Source organism: Zootermopsis nevadensis, unplaced genomic scaffold (assembly GCF_977971745.1).
Source record: "Zootermopsis nevadensis isolate Lab colony 2312 unplaced genomic scaffold, Znev_1.0 Znev_ptg000016l, whole genome shotgun sequence".
Taxonomy (NCBI): domain Eukaryota; kingdom Metazoa; phylum Arthropoda; class Insecta; order Blattodea; family Termopsidae; genus Zootermopsis; species Zootermopsis nevadensis.
In genome coordinates this window covers 15,494,246-15,507,708 of record NW_028259148.1, presented here as the reverse complement: position 1 = coordinate 15,507,708, position 13,463 = coordinate 15,494,246, and the positions used below count along the sequence as shown (strand labels likewise).

General features: G+C 42.6%; 2 protein-coding genes across 4 annotated transcripts in view; one reads left to right on the top strand and one right to left on the bottom strand.

The window, feature by feature from the left end:
* LOC110826556 (protein Skeletor, isoforms D/E) overlaps positions 1-13,463 on the top strand; it is a 60,105-nt gene that overhangs the window by 7,768 nt on the left and 38,874 nt on the right. Inside the window, exon 2 of the mRNA XM_087349759.1 lies at positions 12,384-12,530. Coding sequence (XP_087205885.1) covers positions 12,384-12,530 — 147 coding nt within the window. The remainder of the gene's footprint in view (positions 1-12,383; positions 12,531-13,463) is intronic.
* cpx (synaptic transmission protein complexin) overlaps positions 1-13,463 on the bottom strand; it is a 482,383-nt gene that overhangs the window by 437,298 nt on the left and 31,622 nt on the right. The window lies entirely within an intron of this gene.

The following is a 13,463-nucleotide window of genomic DNA, read 5'->3' as shown; positions in this document are numbered from 1 at the left end:
GCATAATTACACTCCTGCTTCGTCTTAGAGAAGCCCCGGGCTCAAATGTTGATCTGGACACCGCATAACCTGACTGAAGTTCTTCGTATTTTTCCTCAGTCCCTCCAGTAAAACTCCAAATATTACTTCAGGGCAAGATCGCTTCCTTCTAAAGCCTTTCAAGTTCATTACACTTTTATCTTCCAACGCTCCGAGTTGTAGCTACTGCCAGCGTCGTTAAACAAACTACAATCGAAATTATATAGACAGGAAGGAAACGTGAAATCGTTAAGGTTACAAACGTCGTAATTAGCCTCGCCTGATAGAACTGGGTCTTGAAATGACATTTGGCAACACAGCTTGAAAAAAATTGAAGATTTGTTACGATAATTTCTTTTATGAAACGTAAAATATGATTGCCCCACATTTACGATTTCATTGTATGAAGTGACTAACAGAAGTTGTGTATTAAATTCATCGTACGCCGGTAATTACACAAATGGCGATAGATTCCAAAGAATTTAAAGTAGTAGAGTGTGTAAGTAACTTACGAACTTTCACCTCACTGAGGTCTAGCGGCCTTAATGTGTGTTCAAAGAACATCCCGGTTACCGAGTATCTCGACAGCGCCTGGCGGAGGCGGAAGCTAGCAGCTCATGAAACAATCAGCCACTGTACTGTTCCTAAACAGTCGCCATGGTAACGCTGCTAAGCGGTTTTCGACCTTATGGGACCATGTGCGCCTCTCATACCGCTGCCATGGTAATACTGTCAGAGGATTATCGGGCTTATGAATTGCATTACTGAAAGTTTAATGGTGTGTTTCGAAGCTAAAATGGAAACCTGCAGATAAGCGACCGATTCACACGTTTAATTGCATTTTAAATAAGAGGGCAGTCATCAGCGGATCCCATCAGTAATGGTTCAATAGGCAGCCCCACAAACCTTGTTCAAAAGTTAATTCTCCCAAAGACTTGCAGAAACTGCCAAAAACATGAAAATCAAATGATTATGAAGATGGATGTTCTCTGGGTTGTAGTTTGGTAGACGTTTATCGACGTTTCATAGGTACCTGCTGCCTTAATCATCATGGCGATGATAGCAAATACATCTGATACGTCAATCGACAATCTAGAAAACAACCATCTTCATATTCGCCGCCATAAGAATCTTAAATTTTAATATTATTTGTCAATTTTCAGAAAATCAGCTCGTCAATATAAAAATTGCATCTACGATAAGAAACGGAACACAAAGTCAAATTAACGTGTCAATAAAACAGCAGGCGAGCGCTGTTAATGAGAATTTTCTCTTCAAGAAATACACTTATAAGACTCAGTATTGGACGCACACCAGCACGAAATGCCCTGCGGCTCGCAAACGTAAAATCCAGAGCAACTGGTTTTATTCTAAATTATGCCGTTAACTGCACACCACGCGGTGTCGTGTTGTGATTCTTACATTCTACAAACGTAAGTGAATGTGATAAAATGATGTTCACAAGGCGTTCTAACACGGCGTTGTGAAGGAATTAAGTGCTAAGAGTTAAAAGCAAGGAAAATAGAATAAATAGGCACGATATCTGAATAAACATGGAGAAACAAGCATAGAATTCGCATGAAAAGTATAAAAGAGACTCAGTAGAGGTCAGACACAGTTAAATAACACAAAAGAGAAAAGACTTTAAGGAGCGTGGAAATAAAACGTGGTTAAAAAAGTGAGCATGAAGTAGAAGGTTGCATACCAAAGCAGCGCCTAACAGTTAACGCCGCCACGCACAAAAAACCGATGTATTTATGTACGGTTTACTTAACTACGCTGTCCGTAACTTAGAATATACAGGAAAGGACACAGAAGGAAACGGTTCTGGCCTATTTAATGTACTGTCCCGACATTTTTCAGGATGGGCCACGGAAAACCACAAAAAATATTCAATCGGGCCCAGATTTGAACCCAAATGCAAACACATTTATCCGTTTGATTAAAAGTTGCTGCTAAAAGCAAATTAAATAAAGTTAAAGGAGAAACGAAGCTAAAAATTTTAACCCTTTGAAGCTGAAGCCCGTCTGAATAATATTTAGGAATTAGGTCCGTACCGCAAAGTAAACACAACTCTTAACCATTAAAAATATCAACTGGTTAACGCCGTTTAAGGAAATAATCGCTGTTTATTCTGATAATTAATTAACCCTTCCAAGTCGAAGTTCGTCTAAATGGCATTTAAGAATTCAGTCCGTACCGCGAAGAAAACACCACACTTCACCATTACATAGATCAACTGGTTAACGCCGTTTAAGGAAATAATCGCTGTTTACAGTGAGAATAATACGAAAACATGTTACAGGACACGAGGAAGTTTTTACATAAAACGGCGCCTGAGACCCGACACAATGTCCCTGCGTAATTAACACATAAAATACAGACGTCATTAAGAAGCGACTGTCTGGAATTTAAAGGAATTAAAACAATTATTTACGTGCAACGTGATCAGATTTGCGACAGTATTTCTGTGTCTTCAGCAAATGAACACTTGCACCAATTGAGTGGCCTTCGAAAAATTGCAAGGTGATTTCGAAAGTGCGTGTACTCCATTGGCTTCGTTTCTGACTGAAGTACAGCCTCATTTTCGCAAGCGGAGAGAAGTTTTACGCGGAAAATTCGGAAGACCGTACCATTAGCGACTTTCAATTGCCACAGAAAAAAGCGATTACAACAGACGAAAAGCTGTCATTTCTTCCCGAAATAAGCATTTCTTTCCCTGATATTGGAGTTGTAGAAAAGTTTAACTACAGTTACCAAAAAGCTACAACAAATCGGCCTTGGCAATGTAAATTGAATGTCCTGCATACAGGGAGAGAGCCGGTTGTTATTAGGACGGATAGAACATTGCACCACACTCTCTCGTGTGATAATTACTGTTTCAAAAACATTTTTCAGAGCATTGAAAGAAATCTGTGGCCAGCAGACCAGGAAGTGGGTTATGTATGACACAGGCTACATTAATTATTATCTGATGTGAAATGTTACTAATTTTAGCAAAATTGTTTCCTTAGTTGCTAAGTTCCATAATAACAAAGGTGTTTTACAGAATCTGCGAATGTTGACCTGAAATGAGAATGTATCGAAGATCAAACACATTGAGCTACAAACGCGTTTTCTGTTTTACAGAGTGTTACTAATGATTTCGCGATTAAGAACGCCGGAGGGCTTTTGATAACCGGTAGGCACACCGCGCTTTTATCTGACACGTTAATTGCAATCGGAATGAGTACTAGAAGAAACTATACGCAGACCAGGCAAAGCTTTCATAATGTATTAGCTTATAATCAATTTTAATATTATCCCAAAGCGAATACTCAAACCGTGTAATGAGTTCCTGCCAGCTCCATGCAGACATCATAAATACGTCTTTGGCTGGTAACCGTGTACAATCAAGGCACGTCCTGCAAGGAGGAGAACTTGGAACTGATTCTGATGATGTAACGTTCGCTCCCGTTCGGTTCGCTGCTCCCCGTCGCGTCCACATACGAACTTCAGAATTCTTTGTCGCGGTCAACAGTACGCGCATGCGCGGACTCGGCGTAAGGACACAACCAGAAATCGAACTGTTTAGACGAAACTTTCACGGACATTCCCAAACTACTGGCTTCATTTGCTTGAATTAGGCCACGATACTTGGCAAACTGGTCGATAATGAAGTTCACTGTATCTGTAGTTAATTTAAGGAGACTGTCATTGGCTTCGAATGAATTAATAATGAATGGATTGAAAAGTATTTGGAAGGAAGCGGTCGTGTCCTAATACAAGGCACTATGACGAAATTTTCTTGTAACAACTGAAGACAGCCTCAGTCAGGATAGCCGTTCGCCGGGCCTAGATTTGAACCCGGCGCTAGTCATGTAACCGCGACTTTATTGATCAAAGAAATGAGTATGTTATCAGCGCTGCCTCGCCAGTTAAGGCACCACAAGCAATTTTAGCATTCCTGAACTCCTGACAGACGACGTCAGAACCTGTCAACTGTAAAGGATTCCTACCAAGAGCGGCACAGACATTAATGAATCGACATGCCTCTGTCTTGTTTCTTCAACCGATAACACTTTACTTGAGTAGCGGCTCGTTGTCACAGAAGCTGTGACCATGGATCAAATGAAACACAAGAGAGTGATTCTAAATTGTTTACATTAACGGGTTGTGCACATAACGAACCCTGTTGTTTACGTGTTTGTAAAGTTATTCAGCTGTTTTTGCGGGAGTGCAAAACAGCCTTCAACAAAAAGTCCCCCATTATACAATTTCCTGAGTCGACTGAACCCACTCGACGCATTCACGTTTTGGTTCTCTCTAAGATCAATTTTAGGGTCACAGGTCGGACGACCGGGGTAAGAATTCCGTCAGAGGCGAGGAAAGTTTTTTCTCAGCCTCCACGTCCTGGCAGATTTTGGGGCCATGCAAACTCCCATCCATGGGCACCGGAGACATTCTCATGGGGCAGAGGGACTGGAGCCTCAGGCTGACACTTGCAGACCCAGCAAATGTCAGAATACAGGGCACTCTGTCGGTAACTGCCACGAAGTTCGCTGTGCGGTGAAAGAGGCCTTCAGAAGATCGCAGACACAGACGTTTAGGCACACCTGTCTGTCTGTCTGTCACAAATAATTCCGAACCATCTACTCAAACTGTGGCTGCAAAACCTATTATAAACACTTCAGACGCAAGTTTCATATCCGGGGGGGGGGGGGGGCTGACAGATGGGTCCACATTCAAATTGTTCCAAAGTAACAAACGCGACACTACCTGGACGACAAGACAGCTCAGAAAACTCTACGTCGGATGCGAATAAAGCTGCAATCAATTGCCACTGTTTCATGAACATGAAACAGTAATTTACGCGGTTACATCATATCACAGGGCGGGGTGTTCGGTGGCTAATGTAATAAAACTCACAGGCGTCTGAACTCTGCGAAAGATTAATTAATTGCCTTCCGCTCATTAGGTCTGATTCTTTATTCCGAGAGACGAGCGGAAATATGTGTGTGAAGTTTCACATATTAAAGGGCAGTTCATTTCACTTACTACGAATTATCAGATCCAACCTCTTTAAGAATATATTATTCACGTTTTAATTAGAAATAAGCATAATCGTTTCATTTTAATTATAACAGAGGAAGCAATATAATCTAACAATCAGACTTCATTTTGTAAAATCGAACCACTTTTCTTTTACATTAACACAATAATTTTAATCCATCTGACAATGCATTACGAGCTATGTGAAACAATTTTGCGCTGTAAATGTAGGTTAGTTACTCTTTTCCTTTGTTACGTCACTGTTTCTGCAGCAAGGCAAGAGGGGGGGGGGGCGGAAGCTGCTGACATCTGCCGACTGACCACGCGCAGAGTGAAAGTAGCATTTTCCAATTCCTTTTAAACTTTAAAAGTCAGAGGTTAGAGGAAATGTGATGAAGAATTCAAAGGAACTTCTTCTGTTATTATGACTGGAGCCGAATGGGTCATCACGGCTTCGCTTATTTAAAAAAACATTATTTAAAATTTTCGTGGGAAAACAATTAACACCGCGAAAGCAGGGTCCTTCATGAGAAGCTACTGTCCACAGACCACGAGAAAAACCCTGCTGAGTGAAGTCGTTTCCGGTCGGTGCAGGGGGAATGTTTACTATCAGCTGGACTAGAGGGCTGCTATTGGTGGGGAGTGTGATACGTCAGAGTTTTACGCTACTACACACACTGAAAACATCAAGCAGTTAAGAGTAGCGTGTAGTGAGTGCACTTGTAATGTGTTCTGTGGGTGTTGCGATAATATTCTAGATTAAATCGCTGTGCCTCTGTGAGGTAATCTTAAAGCTGTACACATTAGAACACATGAAAGCCTGTCGTCTGTTGTTCGTTTAGTGGTTGTGGAACGAATGCTTTTAGGATGGGTCGTCACTCGCCGCGAAATCTTGCGCATGCGCGTATATCGAATTCCTAGCTGGGATTTTCTCCTGATCTGTGGACTGTAACAAGGTTGGTCACTGTCTTTGCAAGAGGGCGTCACTGAAGTCCGTTCTGAATGAGTTGAATCGCGCCTTTCGTTATAAATCCTAGTGTCCCGTTCTTAAGTGTAAGTTCAGACCCTTTACTGTATCCGGCCCTCGTAGACTCTCTCATTCTACAGCAGATGGCACGACAGTAATCTTCAAAACAACCTCCTACCAAATCCGTTCCTCGTCACCACAGCATTCGAATCCGTAAACTCTCCACAGCTGAATCAGCGTGAGAAAACATCAACAGAGATCAATTACTTGTTGCTATTTCTCTGAAAAAATTCTTGATAATTTATTTCCTTTCACGAACACGTAAACGAGATTACTAATTAGAACATGATTTCTGAGAGGAAAATGTTAAACAGATCGACCAAGTGAGCAGTGACGGGCACCCAGCGATGTTCCAGAAGACGGAACAAGAGCGAGTCTACTTCGTGGACTGATAAAGAAGACGTATTAACAGTAGTTTTATTATATCTCCGATGAGCTTGTCAATCCACCCTCACCACTTGCCAGGTTACGACAGGTACCGCTGTTAATACAGCCCTGACAATCAAAATCGCAGCGGAGGCAAGCCACATACGGAGAAGCTTACAAAGTACTCACTGTCGCGTAGCAACAGAATATAACAGCCCTCGGGCCCTTACAACCGCATCAATTCGCACAGCTGTGCATAATTTCGGCAAATAGCGCCGGGACACGTGACATCGCATCTCGCCACTGCAAACCGGAACACAGCTCCTGACCTACAGTCTGTACCCAGCATTACAATCGGTGACTTACCTACCAGTTCACGATTAAATTCTGCACGCATTTTCCATTTACACCATGCGTGCTATGTGTTTCGCCCATCTCCTTTCCTCATCAAGTTCAGGTGATTCTGTTGTATCCTTCTTAGGTCCAAATGAGCTCCTCAGAATTTGGTTCCCACACATCCTTAGTGGAACAGACCACAAGTAATGAACTCCACGGCACAGAATATTTCTCTGAGAAGCTGAGAGTTGCTAATTTTGTCTAAATATTCCCCGTTTTCAGAAAAATCATTACGACGCTCACAGCAGCCAGCTACTGGTTTACATAGTCAACCACACGAGTCTAATGATTGCCGACCTCTGGGTTGTAGCGCCGTGTAGTCTGACAAAAGTTTACAGACGATTCAGAGATACTCGCCACCTCCATCATTAGGGTAGGAAGTACCTCTGAAACGTCGGTACATTTCTACAAGACTACGCGGCGCTACAAACCAGAAGACAGCCGTGTTCGTCATCTTAAATCCTGTAGATAAACCTAGCTACACCATCACATATACTTTCATTTCAGATATTTTTTTAATATTATCCTCCCTCCGACTAAAATTACTGTATCCACCTCTCATTTCCAGTCTTAACCTCCTTTATTTGGTCAGCCGAATATTATTTTAGGAATAACGCAAGTTATGGACCTCCAGTCTCCTGCCCCTTCACCCCTCACAGGCCCAATTATTCCCCTCAGCACCCTGCCCTCAAACACCCTTACTTGCTGTTCCCTGAAAGTAAGGCACCAAGGTTCATGTCGCCCATTGCAAACAACAGGTAAAATTTCAGCTGAATTTCCACACTGGAAACTAGGTCAAATTATAAAGCTGGACTCCCGCTGAGAAATGTCTGTCTGTGTGGGCGATGTGCGGGGGATTCCCCGATCGCGCTAATTACAGCTGCCCAACCGAATACAGGGCGCAGGTCGTCAGTGAGAGGATCGCGTCTGTCTGTCAGTGTGCAGTGTGTCCCAACGCCACGACGCTGCTTTGAGACCAGAAACTAACGCTCACAATATCAGGACGTCGGTGCATCCATCTGATCCCACTTCAGTAGTGGATACGCCACGCCCATATCGATTGTCAGTCATCTGCGCGTCACGGCAGAACAGATAGTGCGACGGGAAAATAATTATAAATGCGAAGATAATATTAAAAAGAATCTTATGCGTAATTGATTCAGTTTAATCTGGTAAGGTTCGAAGACGGACTGTTGTGAACGCGCTATTGAATCTTCCCGTTCCATAAAAGACAGAGAAGTCCTTTATCAGCTGAGCAGGTAGCAGCTTGTCAAAATGGACAGTGCGTCATGATGCGTCGGTTTGTTTGTTAGTTACGATACGTTTATTCTAAAACGTAAGGGGTGAGTGTCGCCTCTTCCGGAGAAAACGAAGTTACGAACAGTGACGAAGAGCCCGTCCCACACATCGTCCAGGCGTGACGTGTCGAATCGGTACGGGTCCTTGGCTCATCTCCTCGAGGTTAAATCGGCCTCAGCATGAAACAGGAAACTTCCAGCATCATCTTATGGTGCCTGGACACAGCGACGACCTGGCCCTTTTTGCAACTCAGTGTCCTATAAAGTGAGGATTACGGTCTTGAACCCATTCCTCGCGAGTTGTGGCGATAAACCGGCTGGGATCGGGAAGGAGGCGATGCGACATCGCACAGCGTGCAGTTGGCCTGCATTCCACTGCACACCACCGTTACCTGGATGCTGCGAGGTCATCGACACATCGACTGCGGGCGGCTCGATTATCCATATCGATTCATGTCGACACGCCACGTGGTTCACTCACTTATGCAGCTGCTTTCATGCTAGGTGATTTCCTTATTTTCTACAGGAGCCTAACTACGAGACGCTGTTCTTTTGACCACTCACAGCCACAAAAAATCCCATTCTTAGTGACTCCATCTTATTATGATACAAACGTTCTTGTGCTGTGAAGGCGGATGATAGAACAGAGGTTAGGCTCCATGCATTCTTAATCAGTTGTCATGGACGGTTTCAGCACGCGTGTCGATTTGAATTCAAGACCGGAATGAGTCTGAAGTATGACACGTGAGTTCGCTTCAGTCGCCTGTCAACTTGAACTTTCCCGGTTAATGACAGGGAAAGTAAACTCTTGCTACGAAATCCGTGCCAATTGCCAGGGAAAGTTCCTCAGTCAGCCTCGAAGTTCTGTCAAAACCCGTCCATTTCTCTAACAGGCGTTTGCGCATCGAATATTTAAAACTGGGGAAAATTCTATTTACAGTGTATATTAAGAACTAATTGACATTCATGTAGCAGGACACAGAGATTAAACACAGCTAACACAAACACTTAGTACAAGACACGGTCCTGAGCCAGCTGTATCCACCACCAACCCTTAAAACAGTTTTCACCAAGATCCATCTTAATGTTATCCTCTCACTACCTTCTCCGTATCGTTCCAAGTACAAAGAACGCACAATAAGGCAAATTACGAGCTTCTGCAAAACGACGACATCTCGATTTCAAAGGGACACGACAAACGAGGAAGTCCACTTTAAGATGCTACGTCTTAATGGTCTTTCGGTGACGTAGTCTAGGAGTCCCGAGGGCGTAGCTCGAGGTGGAGGGGGGGGGAACCGCATGTAGAATTTAGTAAGGGGGTCACGAAATGCACACCGAGAACGCATTACGGGTTTGTCGTGTCCGTCCGTCCGTCCGCCTAGTCGATTGAACTCGAGAATCACTGGACGGATTTGGATGAAATTTGATGTGGAGGTTGTGTCTTTCTGCACCATCTCCACTTCGTGCTTCTGAATGTCTTACTGGCGGTGATAACAGATGACGGATGAGGCAAATCTCCGGTGATGCGATCTCGTGACCAAATTGAGGAACTTTCGAACAAGGTGGATTTAATACCTCCAAATGCACGTCGCAAAGAACGCATGAGGAAAAGGGCGTACTCCGATACGGAACACAATTTCCGAGCTTGCTTCCTCACGTTACCACATTACAAAACAAGAGTAGGAATTGTGCGGGCTTATAATCGCTTCCGAATCAAACAGCCAACAGAAATATTCCGCTGATCTCGTTATGAGCCTCATTCCAAATTCCTTCTCTTTTCATTAGCGCCTGTTTTTTTTGAAGTAAATACGTCTATAAGGAAGGGTCATTTTGCAAAAAAGTGTAACGAAAAAGTGTAACAAGTGTACCTAGGGAATGTCGTGTTTGCTCGGCATTGTTGTTACCTATAAAATATTTCATTACATTACATTCATCTACCACAGACCCATCTTAAGCGTAACTAATTCAAGTTAAATAAGCAATGTCTTAATCAAACTTATCTCAATTGTAAAGCATGTACAAAGGAAATATTTAGCAGAAAGCCATTATATAAACTTCCTTTCCGTATACACGTATTTACGTCAAATTCTCCGGAACCGTGGTTCCACTGACACTTTTTAATTTGAAATGGTTTATAATATATTTATATCGTAAGCTCAGATTGGAGGATAATATTTAAAAAAAATCTTACACAAACAGAGTATGAGTGCATTCAACTGGCCCAGGGCTCCTTGAAGGGACGGAGATTTCTTGAGTCGCTGGGCGACTCTCAGCTTTTTAAGACGGAGGGATAATTAGACCTAGTTTGTTTATATTATAATTTCGATTTATATTTGCTTTTATTCCCATTTATTTTTTCGTTCTTGAATTCTCGCCCAAGGCAAAAATATTGCACGTACACAGCAAGAAGATTTAGCGCGTCTGATTCCAACCTCACAATTAATTCTCTCGCGCTTCTGTAACATGCGTGAGAAATGTGGACGTGTTAAACGATACTGTGGATTGTTAACGACGCCTTCACTGCATCAATTACAGCAGATATACACCGGCGACCATTCAAAGTGAAGGAATCCATAGTATGGAATGTCCATGGCCCATTACAACCGGCGTAAAGCTTGTCCTAACGTGGATTTGAACTTCATGAATCACACGACGAAGTCAGTGCGTGCAGACTGCAACAAACACCACACACACACACACACATCCCTCATCTTCTCAAACCCAAAATTTCAAAACCTGGTCCAGTCTACTTCACATATTCAAAGGACGTGTCTCCAACGCGTAGTAGTTGTCGCGTATCAAAACGAACACGAAATTAAGTCTGAAGAACTGAGAACAAAAGAACATCAAAGAAGTATCCGAAGATCCAAAAGATGCATTCATAATAAGCTGGGGGGAAAACATTAAGAAATCTTCATACTCATCGCCCTGATGACGGAGGCAGTATGACCTCTGAAACGTTGGTTAACATCGACCAGACTACACAGCGCAACAACCCAGAAGACAGAAATCTTCATACTCACCGCTGAGAAAGTCTCAAATCCTTTAAACGTAACCATGGAAGGTGTTAGAAATTGTTTTATTTGTTTAAATAAGGCATGAAATCAGACTAGAAGCTTGTAACTCCTCATCATACGTACAGTGCTTACACAAATGTGCTTGTTGAAAGGACGTAGTTACTGAGGAAAATCATTACTACGTGCAGAAGTTAGGACGACCTTGATCAAGGTCACGCGGTCAGAATGCGAGCTACAGTTACGCTGGCTTCGTCCCAGATACGTCATAATTTTCTGAGGCTCATATGTATCAACGCTGTTGCAGTCTTGACCAATTTCAAGTGTCCTCAAAACATATCGAAAAACTTCAGCCTCGATCATTATATCAGATATCACTGAGCCAAGTGTTGAGAGATCGCCCATCAAATGGAGGATATTTTAGGTTACTCAATCGGCGCTGTAGAACGGCCAAGACAAATGCAGGCCCAACGGAATATTAGCGGCTAAAGGAGTTTCAAGTTTGCACCTTGTTCGATTCACTGTTCAAGTCACAAACACACGCCGTTCCTTGTAGAATCACACGGCTCCTATAAGATTAAAATGAACTAAGTTTCCAAAACGTCTTTGTTTAAAAAGTCACATTACTCAACATCTCGGACAGTGGTCATCAGGGCTGATTCGCCGACTAGTCTTTTCGCTGTCTGCCATCTTCAGGACTCTGCTCTGAAATCACCTAAATGTAGCCCCGAGTTTAAATAAATTATCGTTCTTATTCTTGCAGTCCCTAATAAATTTTCGTAGCATGATGCTTAACTAAGCACATACATGAGAAAATTTAAATTTACCTAGAATTCAAAACGAATAACCAATCTTTGTTCGCATTTCTAAAATAAACCAAATATTAAGCAATTAATTTTAATAATTGAACCTTTACCTAACGCAGCAAATTCATACATTTACGGTTCAATACATTTAACCAAAACCTTGTTCCCCGCTGTGTCACGTTTTCTCACCTCGACATGTAACGCAAAGTTATTCAGCCAAATTCAAAAGCAGTGAATTTCAGAAGCTGCAATCTACTGAATTACGCTGTGCCCCTTCATACCCGCTTCTGCTACCCCAAAACTAATGTCTGTTCGCTTCTGTACGATATTTACAAAACAAAAGAGGCTCAACGTACATTTTAGAATTGCTCGATTGCTATGGTTACAACACAAGTCACAGCGTTCTGTCTACGTTCATTTGTTTCAGAGTTATCGACAGCGCAGTCCCCCGGATACTATGGCAAATACATAGGAAAGCTGAAGACGCTACATCACAGTGTCACTGGTGAGGTGTTTGCTGTCGACGCCCGAACACTGCACATAAGAGACTTCACTTACGACGGGGAAGGTCCAGGTAATTTTACGTCAAACTTATCTACGCACGGGAGATTTTAGGGGGAAGAACGGAGACAGAAATGTCTCGGAGGAACATACTTTCCCCATCTTCAGGGTTCAAGCAACCAGCCCTGAAGAAGGAGGCAGTATGTTCCTCCGAAATTTTGGTACTTACCTACAAGCCACAAACTGCGCATAAAATTAACGCTTAATATTTATGTCATGTTCGTCCGTCCTTATATTTTATCTTCCGACACTTGATACATGCATTGTGAGCGTATGGACACGTTTCTTTATAATAAAAAAGTCCTTCGATGAAAATATTGTCAGAAAAACGCATGACAAGAATAAATCACGATTCTTTATAGATCAGGTGCTTCATTCCAAATTCCATGCCGTAGTATGTCAACACCTACAGCCATGCCGTATATGGCTGCTGAAGAAGTCGACATACCAGCTTCAAGCGAGCAGGGTACAGCCTCATTCCGATTAGTTCCTTGTTTCATATGGGGCATGACGAACGCACAGAAATTTATGAGGTGGCCAGCTTTAAATAAGGCTAAAGCACTCGACGGGGATTTAAGATTCAACATTCGACAGCACAAATCAACTTTCAAGTACACATGTACTGATAACTGTGACGAGGCCCGTTGCCTTGAGTTGTTGTTGTTAACCTTGCAGTTCGGACGAAAGTTTTAGTTGGGTTCATTAACCACTTAAAGTCATTAAACCCCGTTTTGGAAAGATCGACTTTTTTTTGTTTGTTTAGATTCTTGGAGTCAACAAACATGATAGGCAGCGTACACTACTTTTTATCCCAGCACTTTTAGTGCCTGCTGCACTGACCAGAGCGCGAACACCTCCCAACGGCATTAGAAAGTCACGTGCTCAAATGACTCAACGTTCTTACAAAGAAGTTTTTGTGGCGGTAATACCAACATTGCCGTAAGAC